The following is a 26,679-nucleotide window of genomic DNA, read 5'->3' as shown; positions in this document are numbered from 1 at the left end:
GCAGGTGTACCGGGCAGAGGTGGGGGCAAGGTGGAAAATTGGGACAACTGTAATAGCATAATCAATAAAATATATTTTAAAAATAATTTAAAAAATGGAATAAACATAACAAAAAGTGGCAGACAAAAATGTCATGAAAGTTCTAGGTTTCATTTTCCAGGTAGCATTCACTCTTCTTTGTTATCACCAAATCCCACATACACTTCTCTCATGGCTATTGTAAAACTACATTGTAATTTTGTATTTACTCATTTGTCTCTTTTACCAGCCTGAGTTTTTTAGGGATGAGAATTGTGTCCCATGTTCAAGTAGCCCCAATACCTACTAAAGTACTTTCAATAAAGGGGGTAGGAGGGGGGCAGATAAGGGCTGCAATGGACTTAAAGATGTTGAATGTAAACAAAGAAATGAGTCCATAAAAAAAATCCCTGCCCCTTCCCCCAAACCTCCAAATAATTCCTAATTTGTCCCCATTGGATGTTTTTATTGCACTAAATTCTTAGTCTGAAAATTGGTAATTAAAGGGAAGGAATTCAGAATTTATCCTGTCTTTTTAGTATTTCAGGATAACCAAGTAGCTCTTCTTTACAGAAAAAATTCCAGCTAATATAAAGTGACAGAATTAGGAAATAACTAACTTTGTGACTCCCAATTAAGTACTTGGTTGAGGCAGGATTATCAAGGATGCTCAAGTCATATGGTGAAAGGTGAATGTGATGTAAAACTGGGTATTTGTGTGGTGCCAAACAATCACCTCAAACAACCCAATGTTCCTTGGCTGGTAAGTAAATAAACACATTGGTACGTCCACATAGTGGACTACTACTCAGCAATGAAAAAGAATGAACTGATAAGCATAACAATATGTATGGGTCTCAAATGCATTATACTAAGAGAAAGAAACCAGACTCAGTGTATGTCGACTGTAATTGAAGAATGATTTTTTAAATAAGTAAACCACTGGGTTGTATGCCTGGAGCCAATACAAAATAATATTAAAAATAAACCATAATTGAAAAAAAAAATTAAAAGCAGTATCAAGTACACACCACACATTTCATAATGGTTTGCTTTATAAGTGTTTCCATGGATAGACTGCCTCTCCATCATGGATTAACCTTCTAGAGCACTATTCCAGTAAATTATAATTATTTAATTTACAAATAAATTTCTTATACCTTTTTTTTTTTTTAAAGAAAACACACAGAGAAATCAGACTCAGATGGCTACCTACTAAGGATTTCATTTATATGGTATTATGGAGAAGGCAAAACTATAGGCACAGAAAGCAGGTCAGTGGTTGCCAGGGGGTAGAGTCAATGTGTTGATTACAAAGGTGCATGGGCAAATTTGGGGGGTAGTGATAGAAATGTATTATCCCTTGATTGTGGCGATGGTTCCATGAGTATATGTATTTATCAAAATTTGCATTCTAAAAGGTGAATTTCACTGTATGTAAATTATACCTTAATTTAAACAAAAAGTGACCAGACAAATCACCTCCATAGATTACTTAGAGGTCAGAAGGTGTAAAATATACCTTTACTGAACAGAGGTCTGGCTGTCATAGCCTCATATGTGATCAATTTCAGCTTCACAAGTGGCACAACCAGCTTTTGGGTGCCTCCTACTCTTAATGTGGTGAAGTTTGCAGTACAGAGAAGCATCTAGAAGGTGTCCTCGAATATATGTAGTTGAGCCTTTGGATATGATTCCCAGTGTGCAGGATAATTGAGGAACAAGTTAATGATGTCTGAGGAAACGTTCAGAAAATCCCAGAATGTGATGGGGCATCTCAAAGAACAACTGGCCTGAACTCTTCAGAAAGATCAGTATCATGGAAACAAAGAAAAGGGGGTGAGATGCGGAGTGGGGAGGGTGATTTCATCTAGATTAAAAATGATTATAAAGAGACGTATATACCAAGTTTTGTGCAATGGCAGTATTGCAACCAGTGAGGTTTATCCAAGATGCAATCATTGCTAATTGAAAAATTTTCCCAATACCCTGCCATGACAATTTGAAATATAGTCGGCATTGTCAATCTTTGATGGTCTCTATGGAGACTGAGGGAAAAAATGGCATAGTATCCTTGATTGGACATATCCTTGAACAAAGAGCTATAAAAAGACATTTGGAGGACCAATTTGAATGTGGACTAAGTGTTAGACGTATTAGGCGTGATAAAGGCAGAGATTTTCAAACATTGTGGAGCAGCACACTGATGTGCCACAAGAATTATTACAACATGTAATATGTACCTATTTAGTCAGGGATGCTGATTTCTTTTCCCTTAGATTGTCAAATTAAAAAAAAAAAAAACAGCCTACAAACAGCCATCTGGTGTGAACGAAACAAAATTATACCTATTTTTTTGTCAGGCAAAAAAGTAAAATTTTTGGTGTGCTGCAGAATTTTAGTAATTGGTTTATGTGTGCCATGAAATGAAAAAGGTTGAAAATCGCTGGATAAAAGTATCGTGGTTTTGTAGGAAATTGCTTTTTAGGGATGCATGCTGAAGTATTAGGGATGACATGCTATAATTTAATTTACTTTAAAATACTTCTGCCAAAATAAATGAATTAATAGATGAAGGGGGGCCCTGGCTGGTGTGGCTCAGTGGATGGAACACCAGCCTGCAAACCAAAGGGTTGCTGGTTCGATTCCCAGTTAGGGCACATGCCTGGGGTTGCGGGCCAGGTTCCCAGTTGAGGGCCAGGTTCCCAGTTGAGGGCATGTGAGAGGCAACCACACCTTGGTGTTTCTCTCTTTCTCTTTCTCCCTCCCTTCCCTTCTCTCTAAGAAATAAGTAAATTAATTAAGTTAAAAAAATAGTTGTAGGAGGGATGAGGGATAAATCTTAATATAAAGGGGTCAAATCATGACTATGGGTCAAGCACACAGGAGGAAATGCAGATTCCTTACAGAGGCTCCTGAGGCCTGACCTGAAATTGCTTTTGTCTGTCCTCCCAGCACCCTCTCAGCTACATACACTCTAGTCACACAGACCTTCTTTCAATGAGCCAATTGCTTTCTTTCCTCCAGGCCTTTGCACTGGCTGTCTCTTCCACCTGGCATGTTGTCTTTATTTTATTTTTATAATTCCTTATTTAGAGTTTACTATAAATTTTTTCCACAGACCACAAGGAAATAAAAGGACCATGTAAAGTCATTTGGGAAACAGAGCTGAGGAGGGCCAAGATGAGTCTAGGGCCTTATTGGGCACATTCCCCGGGGAGGTGGTTCTGTAACGGAAACCAAACAATCTGGTGAGACTCCAAGCATGACAAACAAACAGGTATGTGATAACCTGGCCCTGGGAAACTGGGCCCACACCTCTGTAGAGCTACTTTTATAACTCTGTGGCCAAAGGTCAAAGAAGTCCTCAAATCCCTGGGAGAGGAGTCTGCATTCCTGGAGTGCACCTGTCCATTGAAGTTCCTCATCCAGGGGGGATCCCCATTGGGGGACGTATGAGAGGCCTCATACCAAGAGGTGAGACCATCATGCCTGGAGTGGGTACCCCTCAAGGGCCCATAGGTAGAAGAGGACATCCATGGCCAGGTGAGTACTGTGTTGGGGTCCCTGCATCACTGGTTGTAGCAGCAGCTGCAAAAATGCCTCTTTCTTACAGGGTCATCATCTGTTGGGATGACCCACCAACCCCAGGGACTGACCTAGCAAGTCCTGCAGGGGCCTGGGGCATTGGAACACCAGCTAGGGATTTCTCTGGCAGCAGCCCTGCCCATCTCTGGGCCCCCAGCATTTCCAGCAAGTGGCACTTGGGCAATGCCAATATATTTGGGAGGAGGTCCCTGTACTGTAACTGAGGCCAGGTTCTCCCCTCGAAGCTGCACCAGACCAAGGACTTGCTTTTCTTCTTTTCTCTTTCGCTTGAGTTCTTTGGCTTGATCTTTCTGAATTCATCACAATCGCATTGGATAAAATTCATATGCTTGTTGAAAGCCTTGAAGGTACCAATGAAGATACAACAGTCTTGCAGGATGCACCTCATCTTGTAGCCGATGTGCTGCAGCGTCTTGCTGCTCTTGTTTCACTGAAGAGAGAGACCCTCCCCCACAGAACTCTCTTATGTGGGTTCTGCTTTATGGCCTTTTTTTTTTTTTTTTTTTTCTTGGTCGCTTGGCTGCACTTCACATCCGCAGGTGGTAATGATGTTTCTGTTTATGTTATGTCTGACTGTGTGTTGATACTTAGGGTCACCACCAGGTCCCCAGGGCTTACATTTGTCGTGCACCTGCGCCCTCCCTGTGCACATCTGGCAGGAGCCTCTGCTTTGGGACTTGGCTGCTGTTTCAGGCTGGGAGAACCGACCCTGTCACTAACCTGGTGACCTCCCCAGCCAGAGACAGTTGCGACACGGGACCTCGGACCTGACCCCTGATCCCGGCAGCGCTACCATCCCAGGCAGGTGACTGCCCCAAAGCCTTTCCCACACGCCGAACCTCCCGCCCCCAGCTCGGGGACCCCACCCCAAAGGCCTTTGCTCCCTGCCCAGGAAACTACATTTCCCAGCGGGCGCTGGAGCAGCAACCGCAGCTCCCGGCGTGCTCTGCCCGCGATTTTAATCCCTTAGTGGATGCAGGTTGGCCTGTCCCGGGCGGAGGACAACATCGGGGGTTTGTACCGCAGATTGCAGAGGATGGGATTTGGGGGCCTTAGGGAAAAAGGGAGCAAGGGTGTACGGAGGACAGGCAGCAGGGGTGAGTGGTGAGGATGGGGGGAGCAGACCGTAGAGTGCACGCCCGTAGCGGAATTGGGGATCCGGGCCTTTTCCCACAGATGGAATCTTCTCGGGTGCCAGGTCCTGGACGGCGCGAAGGAGGTGTGGGGGAGAAGGGGTCTGTCCTGGCTAAGCTCAAGGACAGACCCCCTCTCCCTGACCACACCTGCGCCTTCGATCCCGCCACAACGGCGGGGAGGGGGAAAAGGCAAGCTCCCCTTCCCCGCCAGGTGGGTAAGGGTAGGGAGAAGGGGTGGACTGGGTTCGCTTCTGACCCTGGCACTGACCTGGGAGCCCTGGACCTTGACCTGGATCTCGGGGAGACCTTACCGAAGACCCTGTCTTCCTCCCTTGAAGCCGCGGAGACCTGGCTCTAGCCCAGACGTACCCGGAGACACCTGCATCCCCTCCTGTCTGTCCCCGCTCCAGTCCTAACCCATCCTAACTGCCAGCTGAGTCTCTGAGCATTAGTTTTCTCAGCTCCTAACTCCCATGTGGGGTCAGGCTCATTCCCTCAGCGACTGTGGCAACAGATGAGGTCGGTTCTGAGTGGTGGGGCAAACAAGCTGAGCTTCCACTGGGGAGGAAGTGGAGGCTGAGGTAGACAACGGACAGTTGTCTACAATTTCAGATTTGGAGTGCCATGAAGAAAACATGGGACAGCAGTGGCAAAGGCATGGGATGGGAAGAGCAGCATTCTTGGAACAAGTGAGGGAGAGCCTGGGAACCAGATGATAGCATGGGCCCAGGAAGGATCTGGACTTTATTCTAAAAGCTGCAAGGGTCCATGGGAGCCCATTATGGAAAGTGTTAATAAACAAGGCTGGAGCGCCCCAGTGCCCTGGGCTTTCCCAGCATTTTCAGGTGGGGGCCAAGGACTGTAGCCAGACCAGCAGAATTTCCTGCCAAACCTAGCAGTCCAGGGTCCCCTCTGATCCTCAAGTCTTCCTCTGTAAAATAGGGGTGATAAATCCTACTTCACAAGGTGTGTACCTGATCCAACTCGCAGCCCTCCTCCCCCTACAGTCTGTCCACTCCTGGCACAGAATGCCTGAGGGCCCTGAGCTGCACCTGGCCAGCCACTTTGTGAACAAATCATGCAAGGGGCTGGTGTTCAGCGGGTGTGTGGAGAAGTCACCCGTCAGTCGCAACCCTGAGGTGCCCTTTGAGAGCAGTGCCTACTACATCTCAGCCTCAGCCCGAGGCAAGGAGCTTCGCCTGACACTGTCCCCTCTGCCTGGGGCCCAGCCCCAGCGGGAGCCACTGGCCCTCATCTTCCACTTTGGTATGTCTGGGTCCTTCCAGCTGGCACCCAGCAATGAGCTACCACCCCATGCCCATCTGCGCTTTTACACAGCTCCTCCTGGCCCCAGACTCGCCCTCTGCTTTGTGGATATCCGCCGCTTCGGGCACTGGGACCTCGGGGGCAAATGGCAGCCAGGCCGTGGGCCATGTGTCTTGCTGGAGTACGAAGAGTTCAGGTAGGTAGGGCCGAGGGCCATGTATCTTGCTAGAGTACTAACAGCCCTGGGAGGGCTAGCCCCAGGTGTGATGAGCGCAGCCCTGGGCTCTGGGCCTGACTCTGTTAGTACTCCGTTGGCCAATGAGGGGCAAGTCTCAGCCCCTTCTGAGCTTCAGTCTTTTCCTCTGTAGACCAAGACAGTATACTTCCCTGGGAATAGCTCCCTGACTTAATGGATGTGGAAACCCAAAACTCTTATGGGAAGAGGTGAATAGGAAGGCATGCCCTGAGGACATAGCCGGTTAATGTGAGAGCTGAGGATGGATCAGCACCCTACACTGCTTCTAGGTACCTTCAGGAGGCTGAGGAGAAAGGTGGAGGGGCTTTAATATGAAAGAAGGGAGGCTGAGCAGCAAGGGAAGTGTGGGACTGCCTAATGACATGGTTTCTGAGTCAGGTTTTGTGTCTGTGGCTGTCTTCTGCCTGTGGGAGGGGTAACAGTCCTACCTGGGATGTGATGCAGGTCACATATGATGGCAGTGTCAGCCACTTCCCTTCCCCTAAGAGGAAATGTGTATGAATCTCTGCTTTGTGCTAGGCCCTGTTCTACATGTTGGGTGTATAGCAGTGATAAAGATGGATGTGGTCCCTGCTTCCATAGAGCTGAAGTTCAGGCAGGGCATGGGGGGACAAGGAAATAAACTAGATGAATTCATATAGACACATTCCTTAAAAATCCAGGAGGGGAAGAATGATTTTTGGCTGGGGGGCTAGGGAGAGGTATTAGGAAAGTCCACTCCAGGAGGTGACATTTGAGCTGAGGCCTCCCTGAGAGCCAGCCATGCAGAACCCTAGAGAACATTCAGACCGACCAGAATCACAGATGCAAAGGTCTGGAGCAAATTTGGTGGATCCCCCCTGCCTTGGGGACAGCCCACCTTCACTTGGTCCTTAGGAGATGTAGCTGCCCACCGGGGTGGGTCAGGCCATGTCTGGTGCCATAGAAGGCAGTTGACTTCTGGCCTTCCCAGGCATGACCTCAGGTGTACCCCTGGAAAATATCTGTGGTCCTGGACTCCTCCACCTCATCACTCCTGGGGAGTCATGCCACAGGTTAACTGTGCCAGCTGGCTCTGAAGTTTCTCTCACACAATGAGCATCTCAGTGTGTTCTTGGTCCTATAGCTGGGGAGCTTGTGGGGATCTGCTCCCCTTAGAGAGGTGGCCACCCAGGTTAACCTTCCACTCTTACTCTTACCCCAAAATGCTGTCTCTGGTCCACTATTTCATATGATCCTTAGGCCCATCACTGAGTCTGTCTTGCCGTGACCCTTTTCCACAAAGAAATAAGATGCATTTCCTCTTCACAGTGGTGAGGAGAGATCCATGACCCTTGGAAGTGGGGCAGGGGCTGCTGGGACCCTCACTAGCCAGGACTTGCTCCCACACACCTGCTGCACAGAGCTAGTACTAGCCTCCTTAAAATCTTCATGTCTTGAGTAGACCCTTTAGTGTCAACTATTCATATCTAACCATCCAAAAATCCTGAATAGAGATCTCTGGACTGCAGGCTTATCTGAGGTCCTGTGATCACCTTGCTCTCAAAAATGTCTGGAGTCTGAGCTACAGTACTCTCATGGCATACATGCAACAGATACAGACTCATGCGTGTCCCCTTAAACTCATTGCTTTTGATTGGAATTTCCCACCTTTTGTAATGAATTATATATAATCCCATATTGTTGTTCTCATTTAACAGACAGTAAAACAGGTTCCCACTGTCAAAATAGCACTGAGCCTGGGAAAAGGAACTGGGACTCCTAATTTCCTTCCCTTGGCATCTAGGAACAGGTTCTCCCAGCTCTTCTCCCCCATCCCATGGTGAAATCAGGGAGGGAGGGCTATGAGAGGGCAGAATGAGCCTCATGTGCCCAGGCTGTGTCCCTCCAGGGAGAATGTGTTACGAAACCTAGCGGATAAGGTCTTTGACCGGCCCATCTGCGAGGCCCTCTTGGATCAGAGGTTCTTCAATGGCATTGGCAACTATCTGCGGGCAGAGATTCTATATAGGTTAGCAGGTAGGGAATGGGCATGAGGGCTGGGGTAGGCTGGGTGCCCACATTCCCCATTGTTGAGCATGGCTCCCTCTCTCCACCCAACTGCAGGCTGAAGATACCCCCCTTTGAGAAGGCCCGTACTGTTCTAGAGGCACTGAAGCAGCACAGGCTGGTGAGGGTACAGGGGAAGGAGGTACACTCACCTACCATCGAGGGCTGACAGGGTATGAGCCGGGCCAGGTGCCTCCACTGTAACCGAAACTGGTCCTTAGTTTGTTTTTCCTTCCCATGTGCATGCATGTTGGGAGGAGGGGGATGAATCATCTCTGAGTCCTGCCAAGCTCAGAGAAGGTCTGTTCCTGATGGGGTCAGCTGTCTTCTGGCATGCTGACAGCCAGACCCTGTCCCTTTTCTCCAGAGCCCGGAGCTGACCCTGAGCCAGAAGATCAGGGCCAAGCTGCAGAACCCAGATCTGCTGGAGCTGTGCCACTCAGTACCCAAGGAAGTGGTCCAGCTGGGTAAGGCCTGGGAGGCAAAGATGGCCAACTATCTCTGCTTTGGCATATTGTATAACCTCAGGGCACTTGCTGCCCCTCTCTGGGCCTGATTCCCTGCCTGGGGAATGGGAGTTCGTAGACAGTTGTTGCTAAATGGACCAGGCCTCCTCACTCGTCAGGTATCTACGTCCTCCAAGATGCCCATGAGACAGGCAGTGCAAGGACTGTTAACCCTTCTCCAGGATGGGCAAGCCATGGCCCAGAATGGGGAAAACACCAGCCTGAAGTCACACAGCTAGAAAAGGGAGAGCTTTGGCCCCTGACTCAGTCCATCACGCTGCCCCCACTCGCAGCCTGAGTCTGACCTCTGACCTCTGCCTGGCTCCTCTGTCCACAGGAGGCAAGGGCTATGGGCCAGAGAGTGGAGAGGAGGACTTTGCAGCCTTTCGAGCCTGGCTGCAGTGCTACGGCATGGCGGGCATGAGCTCCCTGCGGGACCGGCACGGCCGCACCATCTGGTTCCAGGTTTGGATCCTAATGCTCGCACAGGCAAACAGAGATCCCAAAGAGCCATGCGTGGTAGACCTGGGGTCACAGCTGGGCAGGAGATGAGGTCTCTATCTTGGCCCCTGAATGTCACACTGTCCCTGAGGGTCTAAGCCTTCCCTACGTTATGCCCCTCCCTTCCTATGAGTCCCAGGCTCCCAGCTAGTAGAGCAGCCCAAGACAGGGTGGCCTTGATGTTGGTTCTGACCCGGCAGGGAGAGGGCAGTCAGAAAGGTTTCATGGGGGAGGAACCACACTGATCTGGAAAGACAGGTGTGAGTCCTGCCACCCCAAGGAAAAATGACCCCTGCCCAAACCAGGTGGATCCCTGAATTCTCCCTGTTCCATTTCAGGGGGATCCTGGACCTTTGGCACCCAGAGGTATGTTATTCCTAATATAATAAGCTAAGAGAACAGAATGGATTGATTGCCTACAAGGGTTGCAATAGTCCCCAGTCCCCACTCCAACCCCGAGTCACCCAAGAGTGGAAAAGTGGGAGTCTGGAGAAAGGGCTCAAGGCCATAAGACCTTGCAACCCCAGCATCAGTGTCCTTCAGGGAGCAAGTCCCATAAGAAGACATCCAAGGGATCACAGCGGGGTCTTGAGGACAGAATAGAGGTATGGATCCCTGCTCCTAATTCCTCCCTACAATCTTCCCTGCCCTGCCCACACTTCCCAGTGCCAGCTCTTGGGCAGCTGCCTTCCATTGACTATGGAGGATGATGATGGATCCTAACCAACCTCTAAACTGCTCTTTGAGCACCTCAGGAACCTGTGTTTCCTCCACCCAGGGCCCTCCACCCCAAAGTAAGGCCCCTTCCAGGACACGAAGGGCACGAAGAGGCCTTCCTGAGCAAACTGCAGCCCAGCAGCCTGAGGAGACCAGCCTCCAACAGAACCCAAAAGTATCCCTAGTCACTGAGAAAGGAAAGAGGAGGGGGCATTGGGAAAACTCAGGTGGGCCTTCTTTAGCATCTTCCTCTGGGGATGGAAGGGGCACCATCAAGGGGGCTTTCCAGAAGGAAAGGAAGACAGTATGGCAGGAGTTACAGGTGGACAAAAGTGGGAGGAAGGCTGTTGGGGAGGTCCTCAGCCTGGGGTCTGAGCTGCCACCTCACCTGTCTTCTCTCCAGGCTGCTGCAGACCCCAAAAGATCAAGACTGACACCCCATCTTTGGAGCTTGAGGGGACTTCAGCCCCTTAGCAGGAGGAACTCCTTGCTTACATCTACACCTTCCTGCTGTCTTGCCCTGGATCTGGGGGACCGTGTGGCTTCCGAGAAACAGGCAGTAGTTGTAAGGCGCTGGACGCCTGGGCCCTGTGGTTGTTCCCTACACAGCTATGATTTTTAAATTGCATCCCACCATCCCCATTTTTAAAGCCCACATGAAAAATGCTGTATTTTTAAAAATATATATAAATTGATAAACTTCTTGGGTTAGCTACAGAAGGTGTGTGATGGCCAAGTTAGGAGGGCCTGTTGCCTGGCCCAGAGTACAAGAGGGCTACCTCCCCAGCAAGGCAAACTGAGCCCTGTCGCAGTCCTCAAGGCCCTGGCGATCAGAAGACAGCCTGTATCTGCAGGGACAGCCTCTCACAGGCGATGCAGAGAACCTGGCCCCAGGCAGTCTAGGCTCCATAGTTCCTCCCGTCTAGGATTCTTCTGGACCTGTGGCTGCTCCACGGCCTGGCCTGACTAGTCACTGCTCCCCTTCCTAGCGGGGCTAACTGGAACCCACCCAGCTCCAGGCCCTCCACCTGCTGACACAGGGAGGAGCTTATCTCATGCTATCTTATCTTGTGGTCATCACATCCCCACTCTCATGGGGGCTGCAATCCAGACCCTGCACACATAGGTTGCCTTAGATTTTGCTCCTGCCCCTAAATGCCTGGGAGAAAGCCTTCTCCCCACAAATGGAGAGGATGGGCCCTAAGGGGAGACAGAAGGAGTTACCCGCAGGGTTCCTGAGACAAGGATTTATTGTTCAAGAGGCTACTCATCCTTGCTTCAGGCTGGGAAGGCAACCCCCAAAGCTTTCCACAATCTCCACCCTCAGTGACTCAGTTCAGGGGGAGGCTGCAGCACTAGCAACAGAGACTGCACTTGGAAGGGAGAAAAGGTGAGCTTCAGGCGGGCATCCCTAAGGGGCAGGTGGCCAGCAGGGTCTCGGCGCTCCAGGAGGTCGCAGCTGCAGAAGAGAACAGGCCATGAAGACCCCCTTGAGGACCACATGAGGGCAGAACTCTTTCCCACCCCCACCCCACACCCTACTCACAGGACAGCTTCCTGAACTGGCAGAGAAGTATGCAGCCAGCAGTCCACATGGCTGCCGTGGGCCTCATATAGCCTGAGCACCAATGTGCGACCCTGGGGACTGGTTTCAGCCTGGGGAGGGAAGGGGACAGTGGGTGGGGCCAAAGATGGACCCAGCCAGGACCCCTCCCTGCCCCTCCCCTTGCCTTTTTTTAGGGGGGTGGTTATTTATGTTTTTGAAAGAGGGGAAGGGAGGGAGAGAGAGAGAAAGAAACATCAATGTGTGGTTGCCTCTCACATGCCCCCAACTGGGGACCTGGCCCGCAACCCAGGCCTGTGCCCTGACTGGGAATGGAACCAGCAACCCTTTGGATTGGACACCAGCACTCAATCCACTGAGCCACACCAGCCAGGGACCCTTGCCTTCTTGACGGTCTCCAGCACCACTGCTGGGGAGGATACAGCAAAGGCGCTCCAGGCAGCCACGGGCGCCCGACCTGGGGTGGGAAGCACCAACAGCGGGAAGTTGAGGCTGTAGGCTGCTTGGATAACGCCAGCATCCTGGAAGGAACCTGGGCATGGGACGGAAAAGAACACATGGTGCAAAAGGGGGTAGGGGTGCAGGGCAGCTGTTTTCCCCTCCCCACCAACTGCTGGAGAAACTGAGGTTGGGAGAAAAGCAGAGAAAGGGCAAGGCAGCACTCACTCACCCTGGTGCGGCATCAGTGCATACGTGAACTCATGTCGCCCCATGTCAGCAGCGGCATCGGGGGCCTTAGGCGCCCGCAAGCTGTGGGGAAGAGGGGAATGGTCCAGGCTAGAGTTTTGGCCCTGGAAGACTTGCCCTAATGCTGGCCCCAGGTGGGCACACCACTCACAGTGAGAGGCTGATGACATTGCCCCGAACTGATGTGCCATACTTGCAGTCATTGAGCAGGGCCAGCCCAAAGCCGTGTTCAGATAGGTCCATCCAGCGGTGGGCCCACACCTGGAGGGCACATCCCAAACCCACTTGGTGGCCCTTCCTCGTTTTGTTCCCATCATTGAAAGGCAAGCTCTGGGACCCCAGGACTGAATGCCAGCTCTCATAATATGAGGCCCTGGACATATCACCCAAACTATTTATGCCTCAGTTCCTCATCTGGGAAATGGGGAGAATTAGTACGTAGACCACCAGATGGGCCCCTTGTATCAAACTAAACATAAAGCATTTAGCGCAATGCCTGGCACACACGTCAGGAACCAGCAAATATTGTCCATTTTCCTCGCCACCCCATTACCCCATTCCACACAACTAGTCTCTCCCCACAGCCAGGAAGCATCCAACCCTGCCCCCCATGTCAGACCTCAAACCGAGCCCAGTCCCAAGAGGTGTTGTAGTGGGTGGGCCGTTGCAAGTGCCCGAATTGGACCTCATAGGTGGCCTGGGGGCTCCGCACATGGGCAGGGAACTCCACCTTCAGGAATTTGTGGGCTTCATGCCAGTGCACCTAGGGTGGGGGGGGGGGTCAAGGGTGATGGGAGGAAGAGACACACACAGACCTGGGCTGGCTCCTTCTTACCAGCCACACCTAGGGAAGGCAGCCACCATCCTACTCCCTGCTACCTCAGTGTGGAAGCGGACATAGGGGCAGCCAACATCCAGTACAACCTCCTGGCTGAGCCGACTGTTGGAACTGATCTGCAGCAGGAAGCAGGCGCTGCCCCGCACGCCGCCCTCCGTGCTCACTGCCAGCGTCCCTGCTTGGCCCAGCACTGGCTTCCTGGGGGTTCCGGGAGTAAGGGCCAGCCGATGGAGGGCCCAATAGGCCTGTATGCCCCCCTCCCACACACCCTGCCAACACGCACCGCGTCTCCAGGTGGTAATCCATGACATCCCATGCATCCCAGTACAGAGGGACATCATCAAACAGCACAAACTGGTTCCCCACAGCACCCTCAGCAATAGCCTCCCTGGAAGGAGATGGGATTGGTCCTTTACAAGTGTATGACTGTGGTCTCTCCAGATGCTCAAGGTGGGGTGGGGGCAGGGTGAGTAGACCGAAGGGACAAGGGTCTCCCCAGCCCAGCCTGCTCTGCTCCTTGAGTGGGTCCCAGCCCAGTGCCACGGGTAGGCTGCTGTGGGTAGTGCTGTGGCCACAGGACAGAGGGTTCAGGGTCTGGGATCCACCTGCTAGATACTGGGAGAGGGCAGTGAGGGGCTGGCACCTGCCAGAAGCCACCAGCACCAGGGATGTCAGGCGGCCAGTCGGGTCCAGCTTCACCCGGATGATGCCGTTGTCCAGAGTCACAGAACCATCAGTCTTGGCAGAAGGGAGTCTTGACACTGAGTTGGCAGGGGCTTCCCACAACCAACAGCCTCCCACCTCAGCCCTACCTCACCACTTGCTCCAGTCTGGGGAGCTCAGAACCCCCATGTCTTAAGAATGTTCCAAGAGAGCCCTGACCTACCTGGGCATGTCAGCACTCACCTCTTGTACAACAAACACAGGCTGCTGGGGCAGCAGGGGCTGCAGTGAGGTGGAGGCAGGAACAGGAGCATAACCCATGCTGGGCACTGTCACCAGGGCTGGGGATGAGGCCTGGGCATCAGTGCAGCCGGCCTCCTGAACTTCCAGGAACCTTGCTCTGGGATGTGGGAATACTAGTACTGCTACTCTCCAGCCTGGGGCACCCCAGGGCAGAGAACCCCAGGTGAGTGTCCCTGGCCCTCAGTCTGGCCTCTTCCCCCATCCTGCTGCAGTAGCAACGCCTCTCCCCAGCTCATACCTAGGCTGTGGGCCCCGCCAGGCCTGGGCAAAGCTAAAACTTCAGTGCGCTTCCAGGGCAGGGTGTTGACAATGAGGAGGCCCTCAGAACCTGGTTCCCCAGCACACAGAGCTGCAGCCGCAGTGCTGAGCAGCGTGTTGCCATGGGAACGGATATCTGAGGAGAAATTGGTTGGTCACGAGTGGGTAATAATAGGTCTGGGATGACCTGAGTGACCCACAGGTGACACTCTGGGTTCAGCCCTGGGTATTGAAGAGAACAGTGGGACTGTTCTCAGCCTTACCTTCATAGTGGCACATGGCTTCCTCTGCCACCAGCTGAATACAGCTTCCGGTCACCACATCATGGAACTGGTTCAGGAGCAGGAGCCTACAGGGGCCAAGGGCAGGGATGGGGAAAGCCAGGAGAGTGGAAAGAATGGAGGCTGGGAGGGGCAGACCCGGAGGTGTGTGGGTGGAGTCAGGTGGCTGCCAGGCAGAGCCAGGCTGACCTCCAGAGGCCCTGCAGCCGGGCTGCTGGGTACAGGAACTGGGCGCCGCGGACCAGGGCCAGGCAGCTGAGGAGCTCCACGTCGTGCAGGATGCGCTCACAGTCCCGGTTCCCCTTCTTGATCTGAGACCGGGCCAGCAGGGCAAGGAGGTTGAGTCTAGAACCTGCTCCAGCAACCCAGAACACCTTCCAAAGCCCTCCCTGGCTCAACACTCGGTGGCTCCCCAGGCCCCCTGGATAAAGCCGCTTTTGGGTGACATGTCCCAAATGCCTCCCTGCGTTAGCACAAGCCTCCTCCAGACTCCTGACTGACCAGGCTCTTGCCCTTCTCTCAGCTTCTCCTTGGACCACAAGCTTCCTCCCCCAGGTCTGGGTGGGCTCTGTCCTATCCTTCGCTGACCCTCTACAGAGCATAGGCCACACTCTCCCTGCTTGGCTGAGTGACTAGCTCCTTACCTGGGCATGGGTGGTGTAGGTGCCATTATGCAGCTCCAGGAAGAGCTCCCCGACCCACGTGCACAGCTGTCCTGAGTCGCTCTCCAGAGCCGAGAAGAGTTGCTCCGGCGAAGACAGCTGCACCCTGAGGGACACTGCAAGCCTGGGTCTCCCAGCTTTGAAGGGCCACATGGCTCACCCTTCATCCATACCAAAACAGATAAGATATCTAGTCCCTAAAGACAGGAGCTGCCTCCAGAATGCTGCCTACACAAAACCAGCTCTGGAAACCCCAGGAAAGTTTCCCTCTGGTGAGTTTAAGCTCCTTACCACCCTCAGCTTTCACCCTACCTCACTCCTAAGAAAGAAGTTGGAAGGAGCCCATGGTCCAGGATTGGAGCAGGACATGCCCAGTGGATGGGTGGGGCCAAATGTTTGACCAGAAAGAAGGGCTCAAGGCAAGGGCTGATGGAGCAGCTCAATGAAGGCCACCAGTGGGCCAGGCCTGACCTGGGCAGCCCATCTGTATTGTACAGCCGCTTCAAGCGGTCCACCATGGTCTGGGTGGGGCCACCGCCCCCATCCCCAAAGCCGAAGAGGAAGGCACTGTGGTTGGTCCGCCCTTTGTCCCGGTTTTTGGCCACAGTCTTTAGCACCTGGACAAGCAGGGGCAGGTTGGCATGGTTCAGTCCAGGACAGGACACCCAGCCCTCTCCAGCCTACCTCCCTGGTGTCACCTGGGCCACTAGGTACTCTCTCACCTCCTCCACATTGCCCTCCATCCCATATGAGTCACCAGGTGGGAAGTGAGCCAGCACACGGGAGCCATCCAGCCCTTCCCAGAAAAAGGTATGGTGCTGCGGGAAGGCAGAAGCAGAGGGGAAAGGCAAGTTGACAGGGCTGAGGCAGAGCTGGGCATTCCAGCTGTCCTGCCCCTGGGGAAGAGATTCCCTCTCTGGGTAGGGGTTGGGTGGTTTGTCCAGGACCCCTGAATAAGCCTGGGGAGAGATGAATGGGCCAGGTGGGACTCAGGGCCACTCTATAACTCGACCTATGGTCTGCTCACCGGGAAGGAGTTCACCAAGTTCCAGCTCAGTTTTTGGGTCAGGAAGTGCCTGATGCCACAGCTGCGCATGATCTGGGGAAGCTGTGCTGAGTAGCCAAACGTGTCTGGCAGCCAGAACTGCAGGAAAAGGGCCTCTGGCGCATGGGAACCAGGGCTCTTGGCAGAGCAGCCCCAGGCTCAGCCCCTCATCTCTCCACCTCAAGCTCTAGCCCAATCTACCTGCTGGGGTAGCAGCTCCCAGCTTACCTCAGAGCACACCTTCCCGAACTCCTGCAGGAAGAAGTTCTGGCCCTGCAGGAACTGCCTCACCATGGCCTCTCCACTGGGAAGGTTCCCATCCTGGCAGTGAGGGAAGAGGGGATCGGCACCAGATGAGTAAAAGGCAGGAGCTCAGGCCCACCCCACCCCATCAGGAGAAGCCACAGCCCTGACCCAGGACTTATGGCTAGCACCCAGGAAGTGTGTATCTCCTGGCTTCAGACCCAGCCGTCTATCTGCTGGAGGGGAAACTTCTGGGCGGGGTCATTCAGACAGCCCATCACCTTGCTTGAGACCCTCCTTCCCCTTCAAGTCACAGGCTTTGGAATTCCAGGGAATAATAAGTGCTGCCACAGACGGGTTGTGGAGAACCTGAAGAAAGCTGAGGAGGGAAGCCCATGACAGTGTAGCCCTAGGCTGATGGTGTGCTGAGTCTACTTACCATCTCCACCCAGGTGCCCCCTACGGGCACAAACTGCCCATGGCAGGCGAACTCCTGGAGCCGGGCATACAGACCAGGGTAGTGGCTCTTTACCCACTCGAGCTGCTGAGCCTGGGAAGCAGATGGGGCAGAAGTTGTGACAGGGGTGACAAGAACCCCACCCAGAGCCAAGAATCTGGGATCCAGTGGGCAGCTGAAGGTGGGGAAGAGCCCTGCCCCTCAGGCTGGGTAGGCCCACAGAACCTCACTCTTAGACCTAGTGGGCTTCTGGTGTCCCCCCACATAGCTGTCCATCTGACCTGGGAGCAGACAAAGATGAACTCAGGGTTCCGCTCCATGAGCTGCACGGCTGTTACCCAGCTCCTGGCACATTTCCGCACGGTCTCCTTGAAGGGCCAAAGCCAGGCTAGATGGGGAGAAAGAGCAGCAAGGTCCCCAGCTCCACACAGATCTTCAGCCTCACCCCTGCCCCCTAGCACCCTGCCAGTCCCAGGCTGGGCCTCTAGGGTCTTCTTAGCTCTCCTCCCACCCCAGGCCCCTTTGTCTGAAAAGTCCCATGGCATCCCTCCTGAGCTACCACTTCAAATCACTCCTGCAAGGTGGGAGCAAGGGGTGGGACAAGGAGTTAAAAACTGTATTTCTTATAAGCCTCAGACCCTGCAAACTCATGAGGTCAGAACCAAACCCTTGACCCTCCCCAGCACCTGACCCCCATCTCTATTACTTTCACATCACTCCTCTCCGACAACTTGGGCACCCTATCAAACTCTTACTCATTTTCACTCAGCTCATGATCACCTCCTCTCCGAAGCCTCTTTTGAATTCCCTTTACCAAGCTGGGTTAAGTGTCTCTCTCCATCATGGTCCCAACTGTGTCTATTTTGTGATCATCAGTCCCTATAATCCTGCCCTCCAATATTTAGCATAGGTTCACATGGGACATCAGATTTTGTTGAAAGAATAAACGAAGTTACACCTACCAAAGCCCACAGTCTAGTCTCATTGCCCCATTTTACAAATGGAAAAGAGTGAAGCTGAAGAAGGACAAGAACTTGCTAAGGATTACACAGTGCTTCCAAGGCATGGCCAGGGCTTCAAGGTCACTCCTGCATCCCCTAGCCGACCCAACCAATAGCCCCCCTACCTGTATCAATGTGGCAGTGCCCCATGGCATGGATGGTATGTTGGCTTTCACCTCCATGTTGGCCGAAGAACCTGGAGGCCAGGTCCTGGGCCATCGGGAAGGTTTCAGGCTGGGCAGGGTCACAAATGTTCACAATCTGGTTGGCTGTGTACAAGGCCTGGAAGCTGCGCTGGTTGTCTTCCCCAAGGCCCTGCAGCAGGGTTGTGCCTCTTAATCATCACCGTAAGCAAGCTAGTCTCCAGAACTAGGCCCTGGCTGATCTCCCAAGGGTTCTCAACAGGGCTCTTCCTTACCTCTAACTCTCTGCCCCTGATGGTCTCCTGCTCAGTGCTGTTTATTTCCCTCCTCCCCTTTACATCAACTCTAGGGAAGGCAGAAACACTCTCCCTATTGTGCATTCCCAGAGTCCCAACTATCTGACCTAAGAAACGACCTGCCTAGAGCTCTAAAGTGACCAGGTGGGGTGGGGGTATCAAGTACCTTGGCCATGCCCAACAGCAGCTCCAGATCCACCAGGAGCTTGTGGACATTCCGGTGGAACAAGGCCAGCTCGGCCCTGCTCACCCGGAACATCTTTTCTGGGTCTGGGGCTGCAATCATGGTGCCTTTCCCAGCCCCCAGGAGTCCATTGCAGGCAACTTCCACATATAGGATCAGGCTACAAATGTGGAAAGGCAGTCTCAGGCCAAAGGACTGGCAGACACCTCTGAGGGCTTAGGAAAGGAGGACTGAGGAGGCATCCGATGACCCCTAACCATTCACCTCCACGAGCCCGTATGTCAAGTTTGTGTGAAGAGGGTCACAGTAGAAGCACCAGCCTGAACCCATGTGGTGATGATGACAGCTCTATTATGGTTGGGGAGAACCAAGCAGCTCAGTCTGGAACTGTATCATGCTGCTGTCTAGCGTTTTGTTTCTAAAGCCATCTTTACAAAGCACTGCCATGGTCTCAGAACCATCTTTGCATATTAAAAACATGTTTGGATTTCCCAGAGCAAAGACCCATCAGCCAGCACAGGGTGGGCTGTTCTTTGGAGCAGCATATTGGGCTGGAGTGCTGTTCTACTCAAGTCTTCAAAGAGCACACATGACTTCTTTGGGGAAGCCATCCGTGACCCTCCTCCACACCCTCCTAAGTCTGGAACAGAGTTCTCAGACGGAGCTCCCAGTGTTTTCTCTCAGAGCCCTCATGAGTTTTGTAATTGTGTAGGTATGTATGAGTCCCCTTGCTGTAGAGGACCACATTACTCACCAACATAGTCCCAGTGTCTGGAAGCATTAGACACACACTGTTCAATAAATATTATAACATACAATTACAATGTCTAAGAAACTGAGTTTTAATGGTGTCATAAATGTCCACTTTATAATATAGAATGAAAATATTCAGGACACAAAATATCAAAGAAATATAATCTCAACTAGTAAAATCACATCTGGAAGAATTTTTGAGATGAATGCTAACATGTGAACAATGTTCATCTCTAGGTGGTGGTATAATGAGAGGTATTTACATCTTTGTACTTTCCCTGTTTTTTAAAAAAACGAACTTTGAGATTTGAGAATGGTGTGGTAGAAGTAGGTGTTTTTCCAAGATCATTCTGGGCCTTAGCTCCCACTAATGTGTCCTCCCCACTGGTGTCCACTCCTGCACAGCCTTAGTCAACCAGAGCACAGGGACTTACCTCCGGGGGTCTCCTTCCCCCAGCTTATCAGTCAGGACATAGCTGGTCTTATCCCCTTCTTTGGTCAAACCCTGGTGGGTGTTGAGTGAAAGAAACAGAGCCTGAGGTTTTTGGACAGTTCAGGTGAAGTATAAGCTGAGGGAGTCCAAGACCCCCTGGTAGCAGGTGGCCCAACCCCCATGGCAGCCAGTGCCATGACCATCAAATGGCACTAGCAGAAAACCCCCTGGTCTTATGGGAATGGTCTTGGGCAGGCATCAGGAGACCTGGGTGTGGCTTCTGGTGGTCTCTGTACCCCTGAATAAGTGTGTTAAAGGAAATTCTGTAAAGACAAGAACAGGTTTGTCTCGTTCCCTGCTACAGTCCTAGTGCTTATCACAGGGCATTCAGGAGACATCTGCTGAGTCTCTGGAGAGAGGGAGGGAGGGTGGGCTCTGCCATACCGGTAGGATAATCCTACACTGGAAGTCCAATTGGAATGAAAGCTGTGTGAACTGAAAAAGTGAAGTAATCTCTACAAATCTGTTTCTTAATCTATAAATGGTCATAAAGACCCAAATAGAATTATAAAGATATTGTTAGATCCATAAACAAGACTCTTAATAGTGGTTAGTTATATCTGAAGAATTGGGATGGGGAGGTAGGCAGAGATCCATTACTTTAGGGGAAAAGGACTTAAATTTTTACTTTATATTATTCAGAACTACTTGAAAGTAACTATTTTCATCCCAGAACGACAAGGTGGGCAGTCAGTGGCAGGGTTGGTGTAGCACTAATTATGTTGCGACTCAAAAGCCATCCATTTCATTTACCTGGCATCAACCTCCCCGGTCCTGAAATCCTGATACCATCCTGAAGGCAGAGCCACTCAGCTAAGGCTTCTCCAGAGATCAGAGCTAAAATGTGGCCATGCTTGTCCCTAGGGCAAGGCTGCTTACCTGAACTGGTTCCCCATCACGCCACACCAGGCCTTCTCCATCACTTTCCCAGCGAAGGTGAACTTCCTGACCCACCCATGCCTCTGGGATGGTCAGCTCCACCCGGAACCAACAAGTCCACCACCTGCAAGAGAGCCACTTAGGTGGGCCTCAGGGTGGATGCCCTATCCTTTTGAAATAATTCCTTGGATTAAGGGTCAGTAGGGGCTTGGGACTTTAGGCGTCACAAGGTATTCAGATTTGATAGACAATAAAGGAGCAAGGTGATGAAGAGGCAGAGGAGTCAGAGGTCTGTGATCCATCCTTGAGTGCCTTAAGGGGAGTCCAGGGACTGGAAGAAATGGGAAAATGAACTCTTCCACACTGAAGAACCAGGGAGATGTTCCCAGCAGAGGATGCTGCTTTGCCCCAAGTGCTATCGAGGGCAGAGGGCTTACGGTGGATGTGTGGCCCTTGGGAATCAACCAGCCCAGACGGGGACCTTCCCTTTGGCCTGCTGGCCCTGCCCTGCCTCTGGGCATTACCCACGTTGGTCCGAAGCTGTCGCTGATCTGCGTGGGGCGGAAGTCCTGCTGGACTGCCTCCTGGTAGGAGAGCCTCTCAGGCGTCAGGAAACGAGAGAGCGCGGCCACTGGGCAGCTGTCCCCGAAAAGCCTGCGCAGGAGGGGCCAGTGGGCTCCCGCTGGAGGCCAGCTTCCCGCCCACCCACCAGTGTGGGATGCCTGGTCCCACAACACTGCCTCCCCACCGCCTCCTCCCGGCTCAGGTCGTCTGCGGAGAGGGGGCACTTTATCCCTCAGTCTGGGTGGCTGCTGCTTGGGTTTACCCCCAGAAAAGCAGGCTGAGGCGCGCGGAAAAGCCGGCCAGCGCCCCGAGTAAGGGGGCCACACCTGCCGCGGAGGTTACAGTCTGTAAAGTATAGCGGCGACACGAATTTCTCCACTCGCTCCAGCGTAGTGCGCCAGTGTTTCTGAAGCGGCGCCGCCGCCGCCGCCATTGCCCTGCGCCCAGTACTCTTCCCGGAAGATCCTTGGCGCTGCCAGCCTGGACCGGAACCAAAGGTTCCAGCTCCGAAAGTTGCCTTCCAACAGCGGAACGCTTTTCTTGTAACACCGCGGCTCTCGGAAGCCCCGCTGCTAAGAACATTGAGCAGGGCACTAAAAGAAGCGCTTCCGGGGCTCCCCTCTATCTCGTCCGGGCTGGTGTGCCACTTGGCAAGTCCCTAAATAAAGTGGCAAGTTTCAGGTTTACATTCTCCAAAAGTCCCGCGACAGAGAAAGGGACCATTAAGCAGATTACTCGGCCTCAGCAGCAACTAGTGGGAAGCCTCTGGCCCTCCAGTATCAGCCATACCTCTGGCTCCCTTGAAAACCTAGAATAAGGGTGCCAGGAATGGACATGGTGTAATTAGGGAGGGCTTTGCACCCCAGTAACCCGCTTCCTCTGCTTCCTATTTTATGTTTGTGGCTAACTGTTGGTCATCACCAGAACTCTGGAAATATTTTGATTTGTGATAGCATGTTAAGTCATAGCATTCAAAATCCTAATAGAATAATGTATTCCACCATACAGGACTGAAGAGTTCAGAGAAGCCATAACGCCAGCGACACCTCTAGTTTCATTTTCACATTCCTTTTTTTCCTCCTAGGATTGCCAGAGTTCTTGTCTATAAAATCATTAGTAAGAAAATTATATACACAGCATTAGCCCTGATGTTTTAATAGAAATACTAACCAAGTCATATTTACATTTCAAATGCAAATCACACGGAAAGGTGACTGAGTACATAATACCAAACAACTGAGAAGGAAGATAATTTGCTGGCTATAATACAGGCTGGATTTAGAGATTGGAGCTCAAATGTCAGAGGACAGAGGGATAAAAATGTTGCTTGTGAAAAGCCTGCCTGTAGGTGACATTCCCTTTCTTTTTGGTTCCACTGGTGGGTTGGGGTTTTCTCCTGAGCTGGCCCTGAAACACCATTCCCGACTTTGCAAGCAGATGTGCTGGACATAATGCTGTGCAGGGACAGCAACAACTGGGGTCCTATCAATTTCCCGCATAATCCCAAGTCAACAGGATCTTTCATGAGTAAGCAGAGGGGAATGGGTGACTTATTCCTGGGAAAACTTGAAGATCTCTCCTCTCTAATTGGTATGTATCACTCCATCCCCAAGTCAGACACTGCCCTAGCTTCATCCTAAAATCTCCTCTCATAATGCCTTTTTGCCACCCTTCATTTCTGGGTTCAGTCTCATGTTATTCCCCTTCCCCACACAAACAAGAATGTCAGGAGTCTACCATGTATTCTGAAAACCCAGAAGCCAAAAATTTGTGGGGTTAATTATTTTTTTCAGGGGGTAGGGGGATAAGAAGCAAACAAAACACTGATTACTTTCCCTGATTTCTGGAGGGATTTCACTGATTGCTGGAGGAAAACCTGCCAGAAGTCCAGGCTGACACATATAAAAATCCTAATCACACATTTAAATATCTGCCAGTTTAAATTTGTGTGTGTGCGTGCGTGTTGTGTCCATTTGAAATTAGTAATGAAGTATACCAAATCTTCTCCCTCCCAACCCCAATTATATACCACACACCTTATACACACTTCTTTCAAATACTGGTTTGGTATTTAAGTTGTTCACCCCCATTTCCAATAAGGATAAGAAAAAAAATACAAACTATATAGCTAGATAACTTACCCATATATCACATATTTCCAAATAGTGGAAATAAGAGGAAAAAACATACTGAAAGAATTAAGTATTCTGCTTCAAAAATTTGGAATATTTTGACTTGAGATAAGTGTAGTTAACCACTAACTAAAGCAAGTCTGTTAGTACCATTGAAAAGGAACTGAGCCTAAATCCTTGCTTCATAATATTCTCTGGTGAGGACAAGGGACTTGGGTTGCAAGTGTATGCCTTAAGAACCAAACTTTATTTATTTACAAAAAAAAAAAAAAAAAAAAAAAAAATAGTTGGGGCAAGGGAAAGACAAGTTTTACACAAAAGTACTACAACAGTAACTCCCTTTGGTAAAAAGTGTAATAAATGTCTTGCACACCTGTTCATAGGTACTAAATCTGAAGCCACAAAGAACTATGGTACACAAGAAGGTAGAACAGTTATGCTAGCACATCAAAGCATATTTCTTTTAATAAAAAATTGACAGTATGTACATTATTTACAAAAAAAGAAAAAAAAAGGAAAAATCAAGTTAAAATTGTGTGTGTGAGAGAGAAGAGTAAAGCTGGTGGATGGCACTAGGGCAGACTTGTAAAGAAGCAGGTACAAAATAGTTCCACGGGAGCTAAAAAGGACTAATTTGAACTTGTTGAGGTTGATAACCAGAGGAGAGAATAAAAGGGAGGCAGCAAGGGATTTGTCAGGAATCAAATCCACAAGACGTTCAATCCCAAAGCCAAACTGCAGATCCCAGATAAAATCTAATGGATACTCTAGATGTGCTCGAGTGACCAGGATAAAAAAAAAAATCAAATCCAGTTTTGTTCCCCTTTGAGGGGGAGAGAAGAGGAGCAGTGACCATGAATTACAACCCATCATGGTGTTGCATCCTTCCCCAGTCTGTTTGTCAATGTATGGCCATCCAGCCAAGATGTGAACAGCACCTGGTTCCCTCATCGAAGGTCAGGACCCGGGAGACTCCAGTCTTAGCTCTGCTGGTATGTGCAAACAAGCTTCATGTCTGTGCTTGCATGTGATTCCCCCTCTGGGGTAGCATAATGCCCAACCCCTTTAGGGAAAGTTCCAGCTCTGATCTGCTTTGTAAGGTACCCATATTTATTACATGTAGCCCACTTGGTGCCAGTCTGCACACACATATTAGGTGGCCATGTCCCAGAGAGGCCCAGTGAGGCTTGAAAGGCATCTTCCTTGTTTCTTCAGTGTGTGTGAGGGCATGTGAACCCACCCCACCCCACACACACCTCCTTCAAGTTATCTGCTCTAGCTTTGCAGTTACGGGGTTTTGAACACTGTGCCGTATTTGACACGGTACTTGTTAATGCTCACAAAGTGCAGGGTCTCTGTGTCACAGGTGGTGGTACAGGGCACCAGGCCCTCCAGCCCCTCACCCATGAGCCACTTGCTGGTCTCTGCTGCCATTTCACGGGGCACATGCTCCTTGGTCCATTTATCTACCCAGGCCTGGAACCTCTGATGTAGCCTCTTGCTTACACGTTCGTGGGACTGCAAAACAAGCAAAAACAAACAAAAAAACCCCATGAACTAGAACCAAAAAACAAAAACAAAAACAAAAAAAAACAAACCTTCAAATATTGGTTTGGCCAAAAAGTTTTTTCCGTACAATGGCTCTAGTAGTGCTTAGCTATCTTTAAATTCATTCAAAAGTTTTGTTAGATTGTATCGTGACAGCTGTCATTTGTGTTCATTAAAAAAAAAAGTCAAAACTGGTGAATTTTTGTGCAGCCATCTGAAAATGGAAGAAGATCTGTAACACTTTTGGTGTATTATGCTTTTTTATTTCAAGAAAAGTAAAAATGCAACTGAAATACAAAAAAAGATTTGTATAGTGTATGGAGAAGGTGCTGTGACAGATCAAACATATCAAAAGTGGTTTGCAAAGCTTCTTGGTACTACTGACATTTTGGGCCAAATAATTGTTTGCTATGGGTCTGCCTTATGCATTGGAAGATGTTTAGCAGCACCACTGGCTTCTACCCACTAGAAACCAAAAGCAAGAGACAGTTGACATCCTCAAAATATCCTAATCAATAAAGTTATTGGTGAAAATGAAAAATGTGTCTTTTATTAAATGGAAAAAACTAAATGGACTTTTTGGCCAACCCAATTTTCTCCTAAAGTCGCAAAGGTGTGGGCTCAAGTCTCTGATACCACTGGTTAGTGAGGAAAAAAAACAACAGGAGTCTATGTTTAAAGAGAATTGAAAAAGGTTAAGAACATAAGCATGTAAAGAGTTGGGGCCCACTGAGCCACCGAAGAAATGCCAACACAGGGTCTGGGCAGAACAAGCTCACTGCTCCTCAATTTTAGCATTCATTAGTATCACCAGGGCAACTTGATAAACATGGATTTCCTTGTTTCCACCAATCTACATTTTATAATCAGCAATGCAGCTGATTCAAATATGCCCCCCCCCAGGTGAGACCTGAGTTGTGTCTGTTGCTCATTTCTTTTAGCAGTATGGCAATCCACTTCTAAGTAACAGGATGGCTTAAAACCCACTCTCCCTCAGAGTATTACCTCCACCCTGCCCAGCAGAGTGCAGGGCACAGCAGATCCCCAGGGGAGGTTTACATTCCTACCTATGCATCCTGTAAATATTAACTGGTGCCCATGTGCAAAGCAGAGTAGAGGAAAAGGATGAATTAGGGGTTGCCCAGCTACCCAAATAATCTGAATCAAGAGACACAGGTATACAACACACAGCGCCATGAGAGAAGTATGTACATTAAACTGTCCACCCAGCATCTCCTGCCTAAATGTTTTATTGTCCTTTCAAACTAAAGCAGTTCAAAACGGAGTGCTTCATCTGCCCCTCAAACATGGTAACCCCGTTCTATTAACAAATGTATCCATAAAATTCCCACTTTTCAAGCAGAACAAACAAAACTAAATAACAAAAACTGCCAGGCATTATCCTTGGTGTTCTTTTTCTTATCTCAAATGAGAATCTGATCATTACCTGACAATTATATCTCCAGTCTAATTCTTACAATTCCACTGCCAAGTCACCATCACATCTCATCTGGACAAGAGCAGTCTTTTGAATGGTCTCTACCCTTCCAGCTCTGTGCCCATACTCAGCCTCATTCTCACGCAGTCCAAGCCATCATTGTCACCAATGTCCCAATGTACCGCAAACAAAATCCAAACCATGGTATAT

At 50.6% G+C, this 26,679-nt stretch overlaps 3 protein-coding genes, 1 non-coding gene and 1 pseudogene across 15 annotated transcripts in view; 2 read left to right on the top strand and 3 right to left on the bottom strand.

The window, feature by feature from the left end:
• The first annotated feature begins 1,925 nt into the window (after positions 1 to 1,925).
• LOC150015639 (U4 spliceosomal RNA) lies at positions 1,926 to 2,066 on the top strand. The gene has a single exon (XR_016510251.1). It is a non-coding gene; the product is annotated as a U4 spliceosomal RNA (small nuclear RNA).
• A 1,344-nt stretch (positions 2,067 to 3,410) lies between these two features.
• On the bottom strand, positions 3,411 to 4,423 carry LOC150015638 (small nuclear ribonucleoprotein-associated protein B' pseudogene; annotated as a pseudogene).
• Positions 4,228 to 10,747, top strand: NEIL1 (nei like DNA glycosylase 1). Of its 9 annotated transcripts, none has more exons than XM_090269980.1 (11): positions 4,451 to 4,640; positions 4,804 to 4,974; positions 5,771 to 6,225; positions 8,156 to 8,275; positions 8,371 to 8,434; positions 8,681 to 8,780; positions 9,157 to 9,284; positions 9,659 to 9,686; positions 9,864 to 9,925; positions 10,099 to 10,264; positions 10,441 to 10,747. In XM_090269980.1, the coding sequence occupies exons 2-11, from the start codon at positions 4,804 to 4,806 to the stop codon at positions 10,509 to 10,511; spliced, it is 1,365 nt and encodes a 454-aa protein (XP_090126106.1). In that variant the 5' UTR covers positions 4,451 to 4,640; the 3' UTR covers positions 10,512 to 10,747. The 9 variants fall into 9 exon arrangements, with proteins under 9 accessions (XP_090126111.1, XP_090126113.1, XP_090126112.1 ...); XM_090269981.1 differs by having other exon boundaries at positions 4,451 to 4,974; positions 5,771 to 6,029; positions 6,102 to 6,225; XM_090269985.1 differs by lacking the exons at positions 4,451 to 4,640; positions 4,804 to 4,974 and adding an exon at positions 4,228 to 4,432.
• A 522-nt stretch (positions 10,748 to 11,269) lies between these two features.
• Positions 11,270 to 21,835, bottom strand: MAN2C1 (mannosidase alpha class 2C member 1). 4 transcript variants are annotated; one of them, XM_090269978.1, is made up of 26 exons: positions 21,678 to 21,833; positions 21,316 to 21,441; positions 20,788 to 20,911; positions 19,850 to 19,920; positions 18,645 to 18,822; positions 18,165 to 18,354; positions 17,320 to 17,426; positions 17,021 to 17,131; positions 16,567 to 16,659; positions 16,321 to 16,437; positions 16,016 to 16,111; positions 15,765 to 15,910; positions 15,276 to 15,399; positions 14,821 to 14,942; positions 14,614 to 14,699; positions 14,331 to 14,486; positions 14,033 to 14,130; positions 13,770 to 13,864; positions 13,410 to 13,514; positions 13,168 to 13,324; positions 12,908 to 13,051; positions 12,440 to 12,549; positions 12,272 to 12,351; positions 11,985 to 12,133; positions 11,584 to 11,693; positions 11,270 to 11,496 (listed from the first exon to the last, which is right to left on the bottom strand). In XM_090269978.1, the coding sequence occupies exons 1-26, from the start codon at positions 21,782 to 21,784 to the stop codon at positions 11,361 to 11,363; spliced, it is 3,138 nt and encodes a 1,045-aa protein (XP_090126104.1). In that variant the 5' UTR covers positions 21,785 to 21,833; the 3' UTR covers positions 11,270 to 11,360. The 4 variants fall into 4 exon arrangements, with proteins under 4 accessions (XP_090126104.1, XP_090126101.1, XP_090126102.1 ...); XM_090269975.1 differs by having other exon boundaries at positions 13,410 to 13,864; positions 21,678 to 21,835; XM_090269976.1 differs by having other exon boundaries at positions 13,213 to 13,324; positions 13,410 to 13,864; positions 21,678 to 21,835.
• A 2,095-nt stretch (positions 21,836 to 23,930) lies between these two features.
• Positions 23,931 to 26,679, bottom strand: part of SIN3A (SIN3 transcription regulator family member A) — a 69,478-nt gene continuing 66,729 nt past the window's right edge. The window contains exon 21 of the mRNA XM_090269974.1: positions 23,931 to 25,001. Within this exon, the coding sequence (XP_090126100.1) occupies positions 24,771 to 25,001 (231 nt within the window). The 3' untranslated portion in view covers positions 23,931 to 24,770. The remainder of the gene's footprint in view (positions 25,002 to 26,679) is intronic.

The sequence above is a fragment of the Furipterus horrens genome, unplaced genomic scaffold, assembly GCF_987537825.1.
Source record: "Furipterus horrens unplaced genomic scaffold, mFurHor1.1.pri manual_scaffold_3, whole genome shotgun sequence".
NCBI lineage: Eukaryota > Metazoa > Chordata > Mammalia > Chiroptera > Furipteridae > Furipterus > Furipterus horrens.
The sequence above is the reverse complement of the archived record's forward strand: the minus strand, read 5'-3'. Positions and strand labels throughout refer to the sequence as shown.